The following is a 20,843-nucleotide window of genomic DNA, read 5'->3' as shown; positions in this document are numbered from 1 at the left end:
GTCAGAGCTATCATGATTGGTCGACGGGCGCAACTTTTTTTTGAAACTAGCCTGGCGATTGATCGTTGATTGGCGGGGAGTGAAGTACGACAAGTGACGTGTTGAACATCGAGCCGCATTATCCCTCCGAGGCGAGAGTGCCTGACGTCGTCAGCCTTTAGTCCTACCGTCATTACGCTGATGGTCACCTTGTCCCCCATGAAAGCTCCGACTGGCGGTCTAATGTGCCCAATACAGATTTCGGCATCAAAACCGCATTACACAAACGGTTGAAAACGATACGCTTTCACGTTTTACAAATTCGGAGGCCGTGTCATTCGCGACGGCTAACCGCATAATTAATAGGTATCGTTCAGCGTCCCGGATCTGCGGACAGCATGTTGTCTCACAAATGCCTGTAGTTTTTGGTTTATAAAATACTTATTTGAACGAGCGCCAGTTTCCCATTCGACCAATTCGTGCAGGGACTTTAAAGACAGGATGAACCAACCAGACTCTTCGAGAAACCGCACGCACGGTGCTGACTGAGAAAGAGAAATACCTTAAAACTGCGTACTTCTCGCCACCAATCCTGATACTATGTCGTTCGCTTCTATAATTTCGGGTTTATATATTTTATAAGTTTATTTCGTTACAATAAGCATTTCACCGGTACACGGTACACCCACTAATCTCTCCCCCCCCCCCCTGCCCGTGTTGCTTTGGGTCCTTGTTAACAATCAGTGGTAAAACCTTACAAATTACAATAAAGTGAACGGAAATTATTCAATTGAGCATGTACTTACACCTTGAGATTACAGCGATTAGGTAATTAAATGCACGGCTGACCTCAACACTGAATCGATTGAAATCCAATGTCTGTAAGTGACTCCCCGTACAAGGTCAAAACACACCTATCGACAAGAACACACGAACTGTGGCCCTGTGTCACGTGCGTTGAATACCAGAATCCATTGATAACACAACACTTAGAGATCTTAACAGTGCATTCACCCTGTCATTATGGTCATTATTACCGGTCATACTAGCAAGGTATATACACCCGCTGCGCGGGAGATGTGAAAGTCGTCACAGCATAGACAGTAGACTGTCTATGGTCACAGGTTGTTGCGAGCCACCCGATAGGCAAAAACCTAAACACGTGCGCGCGCATCACGATTTTGAAAGTAGGGGACACTTATTATTGAATACCTTCTAGTGATCTAAAGCTTAAAAACGTCAACCATACGTAGCTGATCGACAATAAAACCGCTTTACTTCAGAATGAAAATCGTAGTTATGATCAGACATCAATTGCCAAGCTGTCTCTCGTCCGTACAAGTATGGATGAGTACACTACACATCAGAATAATTGGAAGTTTTCTTACTTGAAGTTTGGGGAAATGTTTAAGAGTCTTTCAGTTTTGGTGCGCGTAAGAGACGGCCGATATTTACAAGCGGGGAAACATCCATTGGCAGGCCAGCAGCTGCATTTAGATGTCTCTGAGATAAAAAGCGCATGCGCAATCTGTCAGCTGGTCATTCCTTTTTACTCTTCAATCAGCACGATGTCCCTCGTATTGGTTTTACATGTAATTACCATTAAACCCGCCATGAAAGTGACCATGGCTCGCTTGTGCAGGGAAATGGTGTAATTTAAGATTATGTGAATTTCTTCAAGGGTTCAGAAGACTACCTGTTCGTGAGATTGACGAATCGACTACTTTCAGTGAAACCTGAAAGACTTGAAAATGGCACAAATACTGGAATTCTTCAATAGAGGGATTGGCTACATATTTGAATATTCGAAGACAAGAAATATGTCTCTCGGACAGAAAGTAGTTTTGTTCCCAGGTGTATGCCACCTTCCGACTGTACCACTCATTTGACTAAAACCATGCCGGGCAACAGCCCGGCCACTGCACATTGAAACGAACGACATTGAGACGGAAAATTCATTTACAAACAAGTGTGACTGTACGTCACTGATGGTACGGGGCAATGTCCGACCTTCAGTTGGAATTTGACCCGGAGATTTTGATTTCCAACCCACCATCGCTAACAAAAAACAACTTTAAATTAGTTTGATCCAAATCGCATGGACGGGTTAGCTGACAACAGTGCAGGTCAAGAGCTCAAGAAATACAAGTGCCAGTGGTGTGGTGTGGTGTCAATCGCTGCCTTCTACGAGCGCGTCAAAAATGGGCGGGATTTTCACAATTGCCACGGTGGTACAAAAATCGAAAAGTGTGAAGGAGCGCGCGCTCTATCACTCAAAAAAGTTACCTTAGTTGTTTCTACTTCATGATAACCAAGGTAAAACGAATTGGGTAACCGCCGCAGTTCTTCCTTTCACATTTTATAGATATGAACTATTCAAACGTAAACAGTTTTCGGTTCCAAGTGCAAACTTGTGTCGTTTCACGACCCGAACTCCAGCTTCAACAGATGCATATGAGCATCTGCATACTTTTTGCGAACTATGTCGTTAACTTCCTTATTCAATTTTGAATTCAACAACGACAATCTGCCAGGATGAAGATACAAGTTTTCTGGTGCATTCTAACTTTCAATCAGAGTGTTACTCTAGCTAATTCAGGCCCTTGTATGACAATTTTGACGAGATAGGTTTTCGAATCCCCAGCCTCGACCCCGTCCTCGACGACATGCTGAAGTCATCGGGCATTTCAGAAAAAAAACTACGCTGGTATCAGTAATCCGACAGAAAGCATTACTCGAGTATTGAAGCTTTGCAGCATTGAGTGACCTTTCTGAAAGTTCGTCTGAAGTCAATGTGCTACATTCTAAGGCCGACATCAATGCATATTTTTGTGGCTGGTTGAACAGTTCGAACGTCTCGGCAGTAAAACTGCGGGAGAATGTGTCTAACAGCCCGCTGTCGCCGAGGCTCCACCTTCGAACTCTCTTAATTTATGCTCGCCTTAATTCTTCTCTTCGGGTCTGGAAGTTTCTACCGCTACGACAGATTTAGCCAGTCCAAGCCTGCGGAAAACTTCTCCTACTCATCAGCAGACGACAACCCAGTATGTCGTCCATCCCATCTGTCTCCGGACTACTTCAGTATGCGCCACTGTGCATAAGTCCCGACAAAATGTTTTCAGTGAAAGAGCTAATAACTCTGACTTTTGATTATTTTTTCACCATTTTAGTTTTTAATGTCAACCTTAATTTCTTATTCTACTCCTCAAAGAATGTTGTAACGTTGTAATGTTGTAATCTGCTATATGTCTCGTTATAGCGTCTATATGTGTAAAATGCACCATTATTGTTTTTAATTTGAACTCTGGTCCGGACCAGAATCCACTTGCAAACAATAATAAACATGCACAGGTTTAGTTGACTAGCTGAATTATGTATCTCAATATGCCTTGGGGAGTAGAACAAGAAACTATGGGTAACATTAAAACAAAAATAATGAAAATATCATCTAAAGATAGATTCACCAGTCCTTGAATGAGAGCTTATCTTTCCTGTTTTCCCTTTATCATGCACTGATCGCATTATTAACTAAAATATTGCGATTGATCAGTTAATAATAGAGCCGCCTTTTGCAATAGTTATGGTATCAGGGAAATTCCCAGGTTGTTTGACGATTGACTCATAAAAATTGTTGGTTTGTTGCTTCTCTTGCGTGCCACGCGTGTTGAACATAGGCGTTGTCGAATTTTGAAGTTGTCACTGACTTCCCGCCAAAATCGTAAGCAGTCTATGGGCCTTTCAAACTGTTTTGGGGCCACGACAGATAACCTCTTTCGACACCATTTTGTGACAAAATATTGTGAATATATTCCAAATATCAAGTGAATTATGACGGAACAGGCAATTTTAGGCATTCCAAAATATTAAATAAAATAATTATTAGTATAAAACCATAATCATCATCATCATCACGTGCACCCTAAAAGTGTGGTAAACGAACGAGACATGCATACTCCATGACAACCAGACAGATCGGAACAAAAGCTGCTTGTTCGACGCGTTGTAAGCTTGCCCTAACAATCACTGGCTTGATCATAAGTCTTACTGACGTGTCAATTTCCGACTAAACATCCGAGACGGCTCCGGTTCGTTGCCCATACCATAACCGCGCGACCGCTAGTTGCCCCGATGTGAACTCTCAGTCTGTTGCCGGGAAGAAGTTAGATATTGTGTAACAGTAAACAGTTGTTGTTGAATTAACGCCGCTTCGGTAGAGGTAGAAAACTGGGCCTATTTTTCGCCATCAAAAATAGTGGGATTTGCCTAGGGGGCCATCCATACCTTTTTGCAGCAACTGGACCCCCTAGGATTCTGTTAATTTGTAACTTTATTCAGCTGGGTCCATTCTGCTTCAGTCTCACCAAAATGATTTCTGTTGTATTTCATATCTGATGATACAAACTTAACTTCGCCTCAGACCTATTTTTCGGGTCTGTCAGAGATTCAGCACCCTCACAAAATTGGAACGATCGCCGTTGATAATTTTTCATTTGAACCGCTGCACGAGCATTACAAAACGTTTAAAAGACAAAGCGATACAAATCTCATCTACCGATGAGCATCGTTGAACATGAAAATTCCCTGACGACATACCTTAACACTTACCAGGTATCGCATAACTAAACACGACACAGTGCGACATACGCCGTATGGTTCGTATTGTAAAAGTGTAAGATATACAGGGAGCAGCCAACGAGCCGATTTTCAGAAATTGTAAAAAAACTTCTTATACTAGTCTTGTAGTATTTGAATTTTTTTGTTATATGCTTTCCCCTTCCCCATCGACAAACTCCCTCCCGAAAACGAGCGATTCATACTCTCCGAGGCTTTTTTTCAAGTTGTCTGTTAAGGAAAAGAATGAAGTTTCCCTGCTAGCCCCTTAGGGAAGATACCCCCCCCCCCCCGTACTCTGATGAGGAAAACAATACCCGCCATCCAGCAAGTCATTGTCCATGAAAATTATTTTGCACGAAGTTTTGTTGTCTGCCCCTGTATATACTGTCATCCCACGGATGCTGTGTTGACGTATATAGCAAATTAACGGGTTTGCAACTTTCTAAATCAGTTGAAATGATGGAGAATGATAATTACCAGGGTTATGACGTAACAACAGTGATGAGAGGGCTACGGCAATGATGCAAGACGCGGGTACAGATTCTCTCCCTGACGACGGAAACGGAAGTCAGGTTGACAGAAGGACCCTGATGGTGTGAGCCTCGCACCGTCTGCGGCGTATCGTTGTCGGGGGAGTGCAGCGTCCCTAACTGAATCGCAGCGTTCCTCCAAACTAGTGAAGTAATGATGATGCGGAGACGACAGTACCACTACGCTCTGTGGGTTTGGGGGTCCGAACTCTCCGGCGACTGTTGCAAAATGACAGGCCGAGACGATCTTCCGATGCTTGGCTGCCTCCGACCAGATATAGCTTTCGGTTGAGGAAAGTGTGGACCAACGGAATGTCACTCCAGCCTTCTTAAATCATTCAAAAAGCCAATCCTGTTGACAAACGCCACATGCAGGCAATCATTCGCTTAAGGCCGAACGTATCTATTTACGTCGACAACTTTGATTGGTATCAATTGTGTAAGTTGTTTTTCTCTTTCAATATAAGCTATTTTTGTCCATGGTTTTCCTCTTCTGCAATAGCATTAACATATGTTCCTCAAAGGTCGGCAATGCCACGTAACATGTCAAAGAAAGGGCGGTACAGTCCGTGAACTTTTTCTTTCAAGATCTGTGTTTCACCTTGACCCACTCTTGCGTAACTCTCGAAAGGTCGAACTATCTGGGCCACGCGAAGTACTCGCTGTAAGGCACTAGCGCTTTAATAGCGTGTTCTTTCCCTCAATTTTCTCTGCTTCACATCTCTACTTTCCACGAAGGCGATGTTTGTTTTAATACATGACTTCTAGGTTGGCGACAATTTTGTTAGTCAATGTGAGTCCCATCTCGCCGCCTGCACACATGGTAAACCAGCAGCCTAGTGTATACTGAGAATGAAAGTTGTTTATCCGGATCAATATGCATATCGGACCTTACTCTAATAAGTGAAACACATGTCCCTTAAATTTGCTACATTTTCAGACATGTCGTCTGCTGCGATCTAACAACATAAGAGGCTAAGCGAGAAGTTACCGCCATCATAAGTCCTGATACAAACTGAAATATGTCCTAAAACCTTGTTATATTTTTCAGTAAAATTCAAATTCTCCCTTGTCAGTCTTTATTATGAGAATATTTCTAAAATGAACCTAGATGAAGTTTAATCGATATTCTTGTATCGTGGCTAAAGTTGATCAAGGTACAGGTGTATTTCTTTTTGACTTAAACTGTCACCATCCCCAATCCCATTTGTTCTACTCAGCTGTATTCTGGATGGGAACTCATTTTGTGCATCTGTAAGCAAGTTAACGTGTATCGAATAATAGTCATCACTTCAATTTGATGACTCTCAAATTAACTTCAACTACAATCTTCTCATCTGTATCTATCATACGACTGACTGTGTGACAGAGCTGTACGTCAGGGGATCGACTGACAAATCAGAGGGAGGCAGAAGGATAATGGAAGAGCCGCACGAACAGGTGACTTCTTCGTTGGCGGGCACGACATACTAAGTACTACACGTAATTACTTAAGGTTCCAAGACAAGAAATTTGACCTTTTTAATCTAAACAATTCTCTAACGGTTAATAAGCTCAGGACCCCTGTAAAGTATACATTTCTGAAAGCCTAGATATACGGGAACATTTTGGTAACCATAGTGTCTCCATTGTTTATATAACTATCACGTGACCCGGTAATTTGCATAACCTTTCAAAAAACGGTTTTCCCCATGTTTTGTCTCAATTCTTCAAAATATCTGACTCAAACTTGCTGGAATGCAAGCTGTCACAACGCTCTTCCAAAGCGTGTCTCAGATTTTTTATATCTTGCTTAGTTTTTTTGGAGCACAATTTTAAAGAAATCAACTATGCTTAAATTCACTGCTCTGGAAGTTTTTCGCATAAAAACTGTTGTAGAAGGTTTAAAAAGATTCTGAGACACTCTTTTGAAGACCCTTCGGACAGCTTGCACTCACACAAACTTCAGCCACATATCTCAAAGCATTGAAACAAAACATAGGGAAAACCGATTTTTGAAAGGTTATGCAAATTACCTGTCACGTGATAGTTATGGAAACAATGGTGACACTATGATAACCAAACTGTTCCCCTATATCTAGGCTTTCCGAAAATATACAATTTACGGGGGTTCTGAGCTTCTTAAACGCTAGAGAATTGTTGGTTTAAAATCGTCAATTTCTCGTCTTGGAACCTTAAGTACTTCTATGATCACTTCACGAAATCCCTCTACCCGAATGCCTCTAACGTTACTCACCCTGAAAAAATAACTTTTCAACGTCTATTACAGACAGCGAGTTCCCCATGGTAGCACAATCGGATATAATTGGATATCTTATACAAAATAGCATGAAAGTTCATAAAAGTTCATAAACAGGGCAAAAATGGCGGGAAAGTCGTACTGTAGGTTTACACATTTTGCAGCGTAACTTTCTTGCGGTTACTGAGCAACTGTGAGTGCTATGTCGGTATGCGAACCGCAAAGAGGATTATCGGGTAACCTCTTCGGGCGTTGAAGTTTTGTTATTGGCAAGGATGAAACCTTGGACTCGTGAGGACGAACGCAAACAACCGGAAGCAATCTGTCATTGAGAACATAAGCAATCACATGTATTACATTCATTAACACTCCCTGTACACACCCACTAGATGGACTTTTCATAACATCATGCTTTTGGAAACGTGGCTTTGCACCATATGATGAAAAATGAAGGGTTCGAGAAAAGTACATTTAAGGATATTCGGACTCTCAAACTAAATATTACAATTCTTTTTCTGATCTAGTATTTGTGGCGGTTAATTTTAAAGTTATTCGTGTAAGACAACTTGTTGCCGCCTTAGTTTTTTCAAAATCGAAAATTTTATTTTCTCCTTAGATTTAACACAGGAATTCATATATTCATATTCATATATTCATATTCATATTGTGAATTTCAAATATCGGTAAATCTTGGGTAATTTGTTTCCCTGGTACCAAAATTTGCACGGTGACCCCCTATTTTTGTTCTTGATTTTGAAAGAGAATGGTTGAAATATGCCTTGATGGAAGTTTGAGCAAAAGTTTAAGTCTTTCACTTTCGAGGCGCATTCTCCCTTCTGAATATATCGTGTGGGTGCTTCATACAGCTCACAGTTTGAAATAGATCAGATGATTTTGTGTGAAGAAGGATTTTACTGCACTTTCATTTGCTTATTAATTGCCTCGTTCACTCTGATAATCACTTAACCTGTTTGTTCACTTACCCAGTCGCTACTTGACGTTACATTCGGTAATATAATCACCCAATCAATTACCTCCGCATTTACCTACTTACTTACCTGCTTATTTACATACTTACCTACTAACTCACTCACTTATTTACTCACTCACACACGCACATTTTCACACCCAATCAATCACGTACCAGGTCATCATGAGGCATCATGGGCCAGTGGCTAGAGCAGTGGACTCACGATCAAGGATGGCGAGTTCGTGGCTATGGTGTTGTGTCCTTTAGCAAGGCACTTTATTCCTCATTGCTTCTCCCTACCCAGGAGTGATGGGTACCTGGTAGGACAGAAAATGTTATGTGTGCGTTTAGCTCTGCTGCGCTTATTGGCTGCACATGTGAGCTGTTGCTTGCCCCCCAGGGAGTTGAGTGGTATCATATTAGGTCCAGTGACCAGGGTAATAATAATTGTAGGCGCCTTGAGCACATGTACTTGTGGATATGTGCGCTATATAAAAACCCAATATTATTATTATTATTACCAACCAATTCGTCAACTCATTCACTTACTAACCGATTCATTCACCTACTAACTCACTCTAGCGTCCTTACAACACCCTTTTATCCGAATAATCTTCAATCTCATGCTTTGTCAGAATGATCGATGTTGTACTTTTTCTTTTTAACTGGCCGAAAAAGAGTATTATTCGAAGGCAATGTGTGAAAACATTAAATTCAATTGAAAAGGGAGGGGTCATGTGCAACTTGTATGGCGCCGTATTAAAGTTTCTGGCATGAAAATGATCAATTTAGTGACAGAATACGCTGTATAAAAAGCATGAACGTTAGGGCTTGTATTTTTTATAGTACGCCGCCAAAGCATATAGATTAGCCAACAGCTGAAAAATCTTATGGCTTGTACTTGTTCCTTGATTTTTTTATTGGTGGAATTGTCTATTTTTAGATCTGCGAGATGGCAAGGTATACTCCTTCGGCAAGACTGCAGAAAACTTGACCCACATGAAAGAATTCTGCAAATCAGCATTATCATCGTTCCGGGTCGCATTTTATTATCTATCGGAGCCCCCCCCCCCCCCCCCCCCCCCCCCCCTTAAGAAAACCTCGCTTTCGTAATGAATATTGGGTTCAGTGTACCTCCGGTATGTCACACTTTCTGATGGATCGAAATATTATTCGACACACGGTTGGCCTATAACATCGCGCCCTATGTGCCAGCTTCAATGCCGCCGTTAACGGCAAATGTTCGTCGCGAAAAGTAATCAGACTCTCATTGAACTTACAACACTGTTTATGCTCTGGGAATAAAGTTTTCAACGTCTAATTTTTTGAAAATCAAAAATCTATTATTCGCCCCCCTCCAGTTAACACAGGGACGTTGTGCATTCATCTGTCGGAAACTATTGGATAATTTAACTCAGTCTCTTGTGCCAAATTTTACACAATGACCCCTGATTTTATTCAACATGTCGAAAGAGAATGGTTTAAAAAACCCTCGCGACAGGATTGAGGAAAAGTTAAAGTATTTTAATTTTGGGGCGCTTACCACCTTAACATGTGAAAAGCCTTGGTGAAAGTATGCCACCGACGTTCTCTCTGATCTAACCTCATTAAAGGTCTTTTCCCCCATCGTCAATAGACAGAGAGGTCGGAGGTTAAACGGGGCTCACGCTTAGATTCGCACAACTTTCGCTGAGAGAGAAGTGTTTTGGACGTCTAGCAGATCAAGGGTCATGGTGGTTAACGAACAAGCACGATTTTTCACAGTGAAACAAGTCACACGTGTTCGCCGGATAATAGAAAAAGTCGAAAATAAATGATAATCTCATTTCTGGATCAAGGACAAAAACCGGAAAAACAGCAGCAAACATAACATAATATTTGTATAGGTATTTCAACCATAAGACCAGAAGTAGCTTAACAATGGCTGTCGACAGCCGACAAACATTAAACGTGTCAACATTTTAGTGAAGGCAAAGTGGGAATGGAAATTCATTTACGGTTTCCTAAGCATGATTAAAGTTGAGCCACCTCGGTACTGTGCGCTGTTTAGTACCATATTACGCGTAGATTAATTGGTCGATCGTTATATCGTCTGCTTGTCATTTTTCGGCAAATTGTTCGGGAAAAATTTGGGTTGAAAGTGTCCGGGATCTTTCAAGGTAGCACTTTAACTGTTTTTATTTACTTTGATGGGTTCAGATATGTGCACAAATCGCGGCAAGAAGTTCGAACCCCATTCTAGCCACGTGTGCTGATACGAAACAGTGCCACTGCAGCCATGGCATATGACTGCGTAGCCGCGTGACAGTGCACAACATGTTTACTACCCACATAACCTAATTTCGCGGTGACAGTGAGAACCAGCCGTCAGGAGTAAATCATTCAATGAGTTTATTGTCAACGATTATTGTTGTTTACAAGTATGAGGCTATTGATTCAACCAGGGTCCGACAAGTTGGCACTCCACAGTCAGTGTGACATTACGCGCCATTTTTGCACGTGCAGACGATAGTTTTTGGACAAACAAAATCGTGTCATCTTTCTCTACTACTTTTGGCTTTTTGTTTCATGTAAGAGTTATTCATGTGTCTGCTGGCTAGAATTTGCCGAAGTACGAACTGCTTAGTATCTCAAGTAAAATTGTATACAGAGAAAACAAGGAAAACAACTGCAATTATCAGAAAATGCCGATAGACCACTGCAGTTGCACAACGTGGAGAGAATGCTGAAATTTGCTGTACATTTGCTGTTATGGGGGACGAACCATTAGCTTTTTGGGGGGATGGTCGGAATATAAATTTTATTTCCCCGCTCTTATTTTTCGGATTTTGCATAGCACGGATAATAAATATTCCGCACTCTTCGATGTTAACTGTCATCAGAATTTTTATTCATAAAATCAATGCAAAATGTTTATTTTTACCTTCGCGTTTCCACATTCGTGTGTGTAAAACCCTTTTCCCAGAATAAGGAAACGTATGCATTTGCACAGTCAACTGTTTACTAAAAAGCATCTACTCCAAGTCAACCGACCAGCCTCGACGTCACACTATCCTAAATAAAATTTATTCAATCTATTCAAAAACGTACTGACGTCATATTCTAATACGAGCTTCATTCCCTTTCTTTCAATATTAGTGTGAATGCGGTAAACAGTACAACTGCAAACAACAGAACAACTGTTTAATAAGGTCGTAAATTGTGAATGGCCCATTTTCTGTTTACAAAAGTTATTTTTTACTCACTGGTCCCACTAGCGGCTTCTACTTGAAGTCAAGTCGACGATATATATGTTTTGTACGTTTTCGTAAGTCTAGTTACACTGAAATCAAAATTACCCGGCTTACAAATCATGAAAAATGCCGCACAATCCAGCTAGCTTTTGCAAACATATGGGAGTCTGTGTTCGGAAACAGAGATAAGATTTATGTCTGTGCGTGCCGTTTTCTCTCTCTGACATGTGACGCTATAAGTTGTACTTGGCCGGATCAAAGGTGAAAAAGTCATTTGCGCTATGGACATACTTTCGAAACGCCATTCGAAGTATATCATTCTATTTATCATCGACTTGGTGATAGGAAATCTTACTATCAACGATACAGCATTGCAAATTGACATTCGTACAATGCTCAACGGACGATTTGTATATTTAAGATGTGGATTAGGCTAAATGTAGGAGTAAAAATCACACATAAAAACACACAAAGCAACAATCGGCGTACCTCTGGAGAACATTAACGTCGATACTCCGTTTTGTTTTTATTTTTGTTGATCCGTTGCCCGATAGACGCCCCGAGGAATATTCATCACGAGGCGAGGCCAGTGTGCATTTTGAGGGCAATGGTCCCTGGGCAGAAACCAAAAAAATAATAAAAGGCGTATGACAAATAGAGTCACTTTCATCAAAGTGTATGATAGTCTACAGAGATTATACCTACCACCGTTGGTATGACAGCTCTATTCAAAAGATTCCCAGGGCAGTCAGGCGTTGACCCCCGTCAAATAGGCGCGTCGTCCGTGACCTCTAACCCCTGTACAGATGTATTTTACATGCTGCACGACTTTCACGTTTGTCCGCCATCTCGCACGGCATCTCAATCTTGCAACTTCAGAGATGCCGCCGACACGATTCTCGTTGTCATGTCATCATCGTTACCATCGTCATTCTTTTAAAACTGGTCAAATACTTTTAATGGTTATTGCAGATTGTAACGTCATGATCGGTCTGTCATAGCAAAGAGTGTCCAATTATTGCATGCATTTATCAATACGGGTTGCATCCTGACTGGCTGTCTTTTGACTTCATTTACCGCCGCCTATCTATCTGCATGGCAGCGTCTGTCTGTCGCATTGTCCTTCACAGTTAACCTCCCTGCTTAGCGCTCTCTCTCTCTCTCTCTCTCTCTCTCTCTCTCTCTCTCTCTCTCTCTCTCTCTCTCTCTTGGCAAATCAATACACACAGATATGGCATGCGCTTTATGACTAGTTATCACGAATATGACGTATAGAACAACGCCATTTTTCATCATACAAACTCAGCAACAACAGCACCCTTAAGTCCGGAGAATATGACGTTGCTTATACTTTATTGCAGGGCAAGGTTGATGACATGGAAAACGGGACGGGGGAGTTCCAATTGTCGTTGACAAATTATTCTTTTTGTCTGATAGCACTGGGCTAGCACGTATAAGAACATTTTGGAGGGCCATGTGAGAGATGTGCTTGAAGCACTAACACACGGTCCGTCACGATTTCTGATCGCATTCGGTGATATAATCATATCAGAGAAATCACAGCCTGTTCTTGTGAATTCACTTTCTACTTCTGATTACAGATAAAAGAATGGCTACACACAGAGCCTGCGCACTTTCGCTTGCTAGGTGTGTTTGTCCTCGTTTTGGACACGAGTTCGAAGAGTTCTTGTTTTACCGGTGCATTGTGGGGGAAAGGAGGACGTAGTTTCCCCAGTAAAATGGCCTGGAGCTGTGGTCTATTATCGTACAGGAGAACATAAGAAACGATCTTTTGTATCACAAATAGCGTGAAAGCGCTTGCAAGAAAAGTAGGTCGACTTTTTTTAACACACTGTGTTGAAAAGTTATTATGTGATGGACCATGAGAGCTAATAACAATTACGAAATGCCTTTATTGAGGTACAATGCACCTCGAGGACAGATATTCGAACTCTCAAATTTTCGCGATATCTTTCTGGTCTTCCACTTGTTCGGACTCATTTCAAAGCTCTCGGAGTAAGAAAATATTGCACTCTGTTTCGAAAATCGAACACTGTATTTTTTTTCCAATAGAGTTAACACAGTGATGGCAACCATATTGAATTTCAAATATCGGTAAATGTTAGGTAATTTGATTTAGTAATAAACTATGCATGGTGATCTCCGATTACTATTCTTGATTTGGTAAGAGAATGGTCGAAGGTTTCATTGAGGAAAGTTTGAGTAAAAGTTTCAGTCTTTCAATTCAAGGCGCATACTACGCCAAAATTTGAGAGTTCCGAATATCAGCATGATCTGCTGGGTGTCCTATGATGAATTGTTACACCTCGAACTTATGTTTGATAATATGTCTACTCTCTTCACTTAGAACAGCCGTTTTGTCGTTGATAACCAATACGAGTCCGTAGCCAAACTCGGTTTTTCGACATATAAGACACACAGGCTGTGTTAAAAAGTTGAAGACGAGTAGGGCTTTAAAATGATTTGGGAAGAACAACAAGAAACTACATTGTACAGATAGAAAAGTGCTGGAAAGTCCTTAAAAAGGACAAGTGATGGAGTTTTAACCTGTTCATGCCAATTCCTTGTGAACAAGTCCACAAGCACCATTGATAACAATTTGTGTGGGACAATCCGTGGTGATGAAAGGATTCAATCTGAAGAATGTAAAGCTAATTTTTGTTGGTCAACGTTTCTTTGCTCTGGTCGTTTTCTACATGCAACTTTACAGTGCATTTTGTGATAACATAATATGACGTTGTCAATGATATGATATGATATGATATCTACGATCGATACTATAAGATATGATGTAACTCGATCAGATATTATTCTATTTGACATGTGATGTGATGTGATATGATGTGATGTGTGATGTGATGTGATGTGATGTGTGATGTGATGTGATGTGATGTGACGTGACGTGATGTGATCTGATATGACGTGATATGACGTGCGTGACGTGACGTGACGTGACGTGATGTGATGTGATGTGATATGGTGTGGTGTGGTGTGGTGTGATGTGATGTGATGTGATATGATGTGATGTGATGTGACGTGACATGATGTGACGTGATGTGATGTGATATGGTGTGGTGTGGTGTGATGTGGTGTGGTGTGATGTATGCAATGTAATGTGATGTGACATGATGCCATGTGAAATGACGTGATATGACGTGATGTGACGTGACGTGAAGTGAAGTGATGTGATGTGACGTGAAGTGACTTGATGTGATGTGATGTGATGTGATGTGATGTGATGCAATGTGATGTGACGTGATGTGGTGTGGTGTGATGTGATATAGTCTCAGACTGATGCTATGTGACATGGCGTGATGTGGCGTATGTGTTGTGATGTAATGTGACGTAATGTGACGTGATGACATGAAGTGTGATGTACAGTGCTGTGAAGCGATATGATTAGATTTGACTTGACGCCATTTTAATACAAAATGTGAAGGTCACTGTCAGTTATTGACCTGCTATCTTTGTGCCTTTTTTTCACCTGATACGATGCAATGTTGAGCGTGACTTAAAATCATGACAAGATACATCAGATTTTCTCATCATCATTGCTGTCACTGAAGCAATACCAGTTTCTTATGTAGCTAAAACTGACAGACTAGTCCACTTGTGACAGAGAATTGGGTCAGGGCGGTCCCTGATGGTCATCGACCTCGATTTGAGAGCGCATGCGTGAGTAGCCAGCCCAACGAGCCAAGTGGCAGTAAAGTATTACAGAATATGTGATGCATGAAAGGGGACAATTTGAAACTGGGATCCGGTAAACGGTTTTAGATTTTGTTTGAGAGAACGAATCCTCTGTGTAAACACCTGAAAGAAAATAGGCGTGGTGTTGTATATTATGAACCAATAAAAAGTGTCAAAAGTGGCCCCAGAGCGTAGTATACCTTGCATATGATTTCATGACATGCATGCGAGCTCCGTTCACTAACCGGGAATGAACTGAGTTTGCACCTGTGTTTTACGGGGTAATGGAAGAAACGCTTGAGAAGTTCCATTTTATCGGTTAGTGAGGACATGAGAACACTAGGACAGGCAAGCATGTCGCGGAGTACAAATGTATGTGCAAGTGTGTGCAACCTCCAAAAGGTAGATTCATACTATCAAACATGGCGTAAGGGTTGTATCTCAATAACTGCAAGCACCATCGTTTAATATATCCCGGTATCAGGGCAAGCAAATTTATCTTTCATCTGGCAATGATCTCACCATCAAGACTCTTTGACAGCATAATCGCTGGCAGTCTACGTTAGTCCATGGCCTGACTTTTTCAGCCAAAAGTTGGAATCATTGGCACATTTGTTGCAAAAAGGATTGATTTTCAATAAACTGACTAAACAGCTGGTTCGACATAAAACCAACAACCAATCATCTATCTGATGACTGACTATCCATTGCATTCATCTATTTCTCTTCCTCTACATGCCTGTCGACGATTAGATGTTTGACACTGTATGTATGTATGTATGTATGTATGTATGTATGTATGTATGTATGTATGTATGTATGTATGTATGTATGTATGTATGTAAGCAGGTAGGTAGGTAGGTATGTACATGTAGGTATGTAGGTAGGTTGGTGGGTGGGTAGGTAGGTAGGTATGTACAGTCAAAATTGCCTAGCTAAGTCCCTTCCCTAAAAAGAATGGTTCCATAACCGAACTAATCTGGTACAAATTTCTGACCGCAACCCCGCCACACACTGTAGAATTCTTGAAGCACTCGAACATCTCTACCTTTACCTACCTACCTACATACATATATACATACATACCAACCTACTTACCTACCTAACTTCCCATCCCTTTATTTGCTTGTGTCTGTGTCTGCCTGTGTGTGTGTGTGTGTCTGCTATCCTTCCTATCTACGTATTTCTATGTCCATACTTCAATTCGTTTCATCCATCTATTGTTTTTTTCTTTCTTGTTGTCTGTCTGTCTGTCTGTCTATCTTTCAATGTCACTATGGTGTGACTGGCTGGCTGCCAAGTCAGTAATCAAGATACATCAATACATCGGTCAGTCCCTCTGTCTTCCTGTTGCTATTTTGTTTTCCACTTCTGAAGAATATCTTTTTCGATATCTTGAACGACTTGCAGCTATGAAGATGACTTTCATTTCCCTTCATAACAGTTCCCAAACTTTTTTACTGTTTATCATCAGGTGAGTCTACCGTTGACAAGATCGTAAGCGTACAAGTACTTCACGTCATCACTTAATCGACGTAAATGTGGACAAAACGACGAACACATGTGTTTTGAAGACAATAGTGAAGACAATCCGCTCATACAATCACACCTATCGATACCCGAACTACTGCGCAATAATGGAAAACTCCGGTAAATCGAAGCATTTTGCCATGTTTAGTTTTCTCGTTTTCCCCCTTTTTAGTTTTATTCGTTAATGGCTCAAGAATGTGTAAAACTGGGAATCAGATAATGACCTAATTAAATTGTTGCTAGTTTTATGTCGTCTATTGAGGGTGATAAACATGTTTACAGACTAGGGGGATTTGATAAGACACCGCCTAACACATGAGGCAGTATCGTTTCAGTATCTCATCGATAACACTGCCTTATCACTGACTGAACAAGTCTCACGTTTTAATCGGAATACTTGTTCGATTCGAGAGATACAAATCGCATCCAGTGGACATACAGACCAGACAGGTGGATTAAATGGCCCAACCTCATTCTGATAAAACTCGCCCCCGCCCAGAACTTCGAACTGGCACGCTTTGTTTGCATGATTCTGCTATGGTGTATGATGAAAGAATGCAATTATTTTACTACAATGCCCCGGTGTTATCCTATTCTTATTTACCTATCGTCTGTATATAAAACCTCATTTTTACCCTTTTTTAAGTGTGACGGACTTCCATAGGCACTACATTGCTCATTGAGTATGGATAAAATTGACGCCAAAATGTTATATTTTTCTGCCCGAGTATCAATATCATAGGAAAAGGAGATATCAAATCTTAAGATGAAATGTTTTAGAAGTCCTTTAACTGTTTCCTATTGTTTAGCAAGGATACCGCCATATTAATGCATTCAATCGGATTCTTCACCACTTTTACGCCATTCATTTTGCTAAAAAAGTTACACATCGTTGATAGTGCCGAGGCATTGCCCTCATTAAAGTTCAGCATCGGCTATTGGCCTTGTCAAATGCACATTTGGATTCACTGATCTTCGAACCCACACAAGCAAATCCAGTGTCGAAGTTTAAGCCAGAGGAGACGTGCCAATTCGCACACGTAGTCCATTAACCTCCGTTAAAAGGCCGCTAGACAACACAAGAGGCAGAGATAAACGACAAGTGGACACTGGCCTGGATGATGAGCTCAGTTGGAATCGTCCAGGTGGCTCTTTTACACTGATGTCGTGAAAACTGCTTTGCCATTAGTGTGATCTTGGCATTTTTATATCAAAGCACAAGGAAATTTTCATGATCCACTGAATTCCAGACTTTGTAAGATTAATGAATATGCAATATGCCTTCCATTCACTCTTTAACAGAGCAGCATCTAACCACTCTCACATTTGTATTTCAAATCAATCAGTGTTAATGTTTTGGAGTAAAACACATCTCCATGTACTTCACGAGAAATAAGGTAATCCTTTTGAAAGCTTTTGTCCGTTTTATTTCAGTTCAGGATGGTCTTAACTTTATATAGTGGAGGGAGTGGAGGGAGTGGAGGCGGTGGATGTATTAATATCATAATATCATTAATACGAATACAATTTCGATGGGTAGTACGATTTAGTGAGGTTTTTTTAAATAGTGTTTTCAGAAACAACAACTTCAATCTGTTAAAGAACTATATAAAGAACACTACTATACAATATACTTTCTTGTGCTCTTTTTATTTCTGTGTATCGACGTACCAGATCACTAGTCAGGGCTGGTTTCGCACCTTACAAAAAGAAATGATGGATTTATAACGGCTGTCTGGATCGATTAACCTCGTCTAGACAGGATTATGCCAACTTAGATGAGATTCAAATCACTCAGGAGGGTTATCAAAAAAAAATGTTTGAATAGTTGCAGGGGACCTCTGCGACTTTTTGAGATAACACACTGAGATATTGTGTAGGTCGGGCCTTCATATATTACCATTTCAGGCAAGAAAACCGACATTAATGGTTCTAACAAACAGCTGACGTGCTCGTTAGGTAAACCTAATTGTATTTTATATTATTAATTAAGCATATATCGTTCAGTTATCTCATGTCAAACAAGTCGTTTTTTCTGGAGAATGTCTAAGATTTTTACAGATTTATAATCAGGTGGAAAACCTGCAATCTTTCATTTTTACGCACACAGTGCTGAATTAACAGAAGCAAGGAAAGTAAGGTAAACCGACGTCCTGTAAAATTCTAAGTGAATTCATGTATCTGAGTATGCAGAGAGACACTGTAATGCCACAACTGCCTTTTTGCACTTTTTATGGTTCGATAACCCCGTTTGGCGCGCCCAGCTTACATATGCAATAATGTGTTTGATGAATGTGTCAAAATTGCAAATACTGGAACGTCGTCGAGTATTAAGATTTTTAAGTCGGTCAAAGTGAATCAGTAACTGTGAAAAAAATATATGTGAACTGTTGTTGGATATTTAGTGCATGAAAATAATGAAATGAGCATAATGTAGCATATGGCTTCATTTGTGGCAAAACAACCGACTTTTTTAGCGTCTGGGTTAAAGAGACAGATTAATCTCTGAGGAAATTGTCTTGCTGTGTACAATTTTACAAAGGGGAACAATGGACTAAAATCGCATAAACAGCTATTGTCAACAACCACTCACGCGAGAACCAGGGATTGAGAACTGCCCCTTTACGACAAATAACAATCGTTGAAAACACAAAATTACGATATGGAAATTAATTAAAATGCAATGAAAAACTTCACAAAGAAAAACATAAACGCATAAACACGAAATAATCACCAAGAGTCTTTGATAAGAATACACCGAGTGTTGGGAGACAACCTAGTTCATTTTTAAGTGAGTTTGAACTTTTCTTGTCAGACAAATTCATTTCAATTCATCATACACCTTCCAGCCTCGGAGTTGTTGATTAGGCATTAAGGAACAAGTACGCGACTTTGTCTATCGGAATATTTCTAATAATAAGGGCGAATTTTTGTACGTTACTTGAAACCAATGTGCGTCATTTACTTGGTCATGTGACATTTTCATGTGGCCACTTATGAGATAACTTCAAGCTCTAGTTGAATTAACGTTTCGCATTTTCAGCCCAGGATTCAGTTTACAGCATCGAATTACGAAGAAAATATATCAATTTGTTAGCAATGCGTTCATAAGCCAAGGACTGCGTCGAGCATTTCTTATAACGATGTAGATGGAGTTCTGTCGTCATGGCTTTCGAACTTATTCTTCACCCTATCTGTCTTCATTTCTATCTTCTAAGGATGCATTCACAAACATCTCTGGAGGGGGGATCCAAAGAAAGTTCTCAGATGTTTCTAATAGCCCCTAACAAACTCACAATGTTTTCGAATTCCCCTCCTGACTTGCTATAATTCTTAAACCCCTCAAAGGGAAGGGACAGAAATTAGAGGCGGGTCACAATTTTTTTGCGCGAGCGAGAATTGTTGAAGGGTCATGAAATTTCATGCATGCCTTTTGAGGAGGGTCACCATTTTTGCGATGGTCTATGATAGTCTAAGAGAGAACTATGAACAATTGTTTTCCAATATAAAACTTGCAATATCTGAACATTTATAGACGTTTGATAATGATATAAATATACTTGATTAGAATAGGGCGGTTACAAGTGCATATGTGTACAAATTTGAATTTCACCGAAAATGTTCATCCACTATACATGGCTGTCTATGACAAAACTGTGATAATTTTCTTTCGAATATAAAACTTGCTATACTTGTGTATATATAGACTTTGCATAATTGACATAAATGTACTTGATTAGAATAGGTGTATGTGTACATGAACTTTGATTATAGAATTTCACGAAAATGCTGATTTACTATACATTGAAGTCAATGAGAAAATTATGAATAATATTTTACAATACTAAACTAACTAAATCTGTGTTTTATAAGTGTTTGAAAATTGATACAAATGCACTTACTTCAAATACGGTGTTTGAAAGTTCAAAATGTGGACAACAAATATGATATTGGACTTTCACCAAAAATTATTTCACTTCTCATGATAGTCAGCAGGTAAACTACTAAATATTTTCCCAGATAAAACATGCTATATC

The 20,843-nt window shown here is 40.3% G+C and overlaps 2 protein-coding genes across 2 annotated transcripts in view; both read right to left on the bottom strand.

Moving 5' to 3' along the window:
• The window catches only part of LOC139136967 (uncharacterized), a 412,563-nt gene that overhangs the window by 199,876 nt on the left and 191,844 nt on the right, over window positions 1-20,843 (bottom strand). The gene's annotated exons all lie outside the window — the stretch shown is intronic.
• Window positions 14,394-14,894, bottom strand: LOC139136363 (putative uncharacterized protein FLJ46204). Its single transcript, XM_070704088.1, has one exon. The coding sequence runs from the start codon at window positions 14,892-14,894 to the stop codon at window positions 14,394-14,396; it is 501 nt and encodes a 166-aa protein (XP_070560189.1).

The sequence above is a fragment of the Ptychodera flava genome, chromosome 7 (assembly GCF_041260155.1).
Source record: "Ptychodera flava strain L36383 chromosome 7, AS_Pfla_20210202, whole genome shotgun sequence".
Classification (NCBI taxonomy): Eukaryota; Metazoa; Hemichordata; class Enteropneusta; family Ptychoderidae; genus Ptychodera; species Ptychodera flava.
This window is presented reverse-complemented; position numbering and strand designations above follow the sequence as displayed.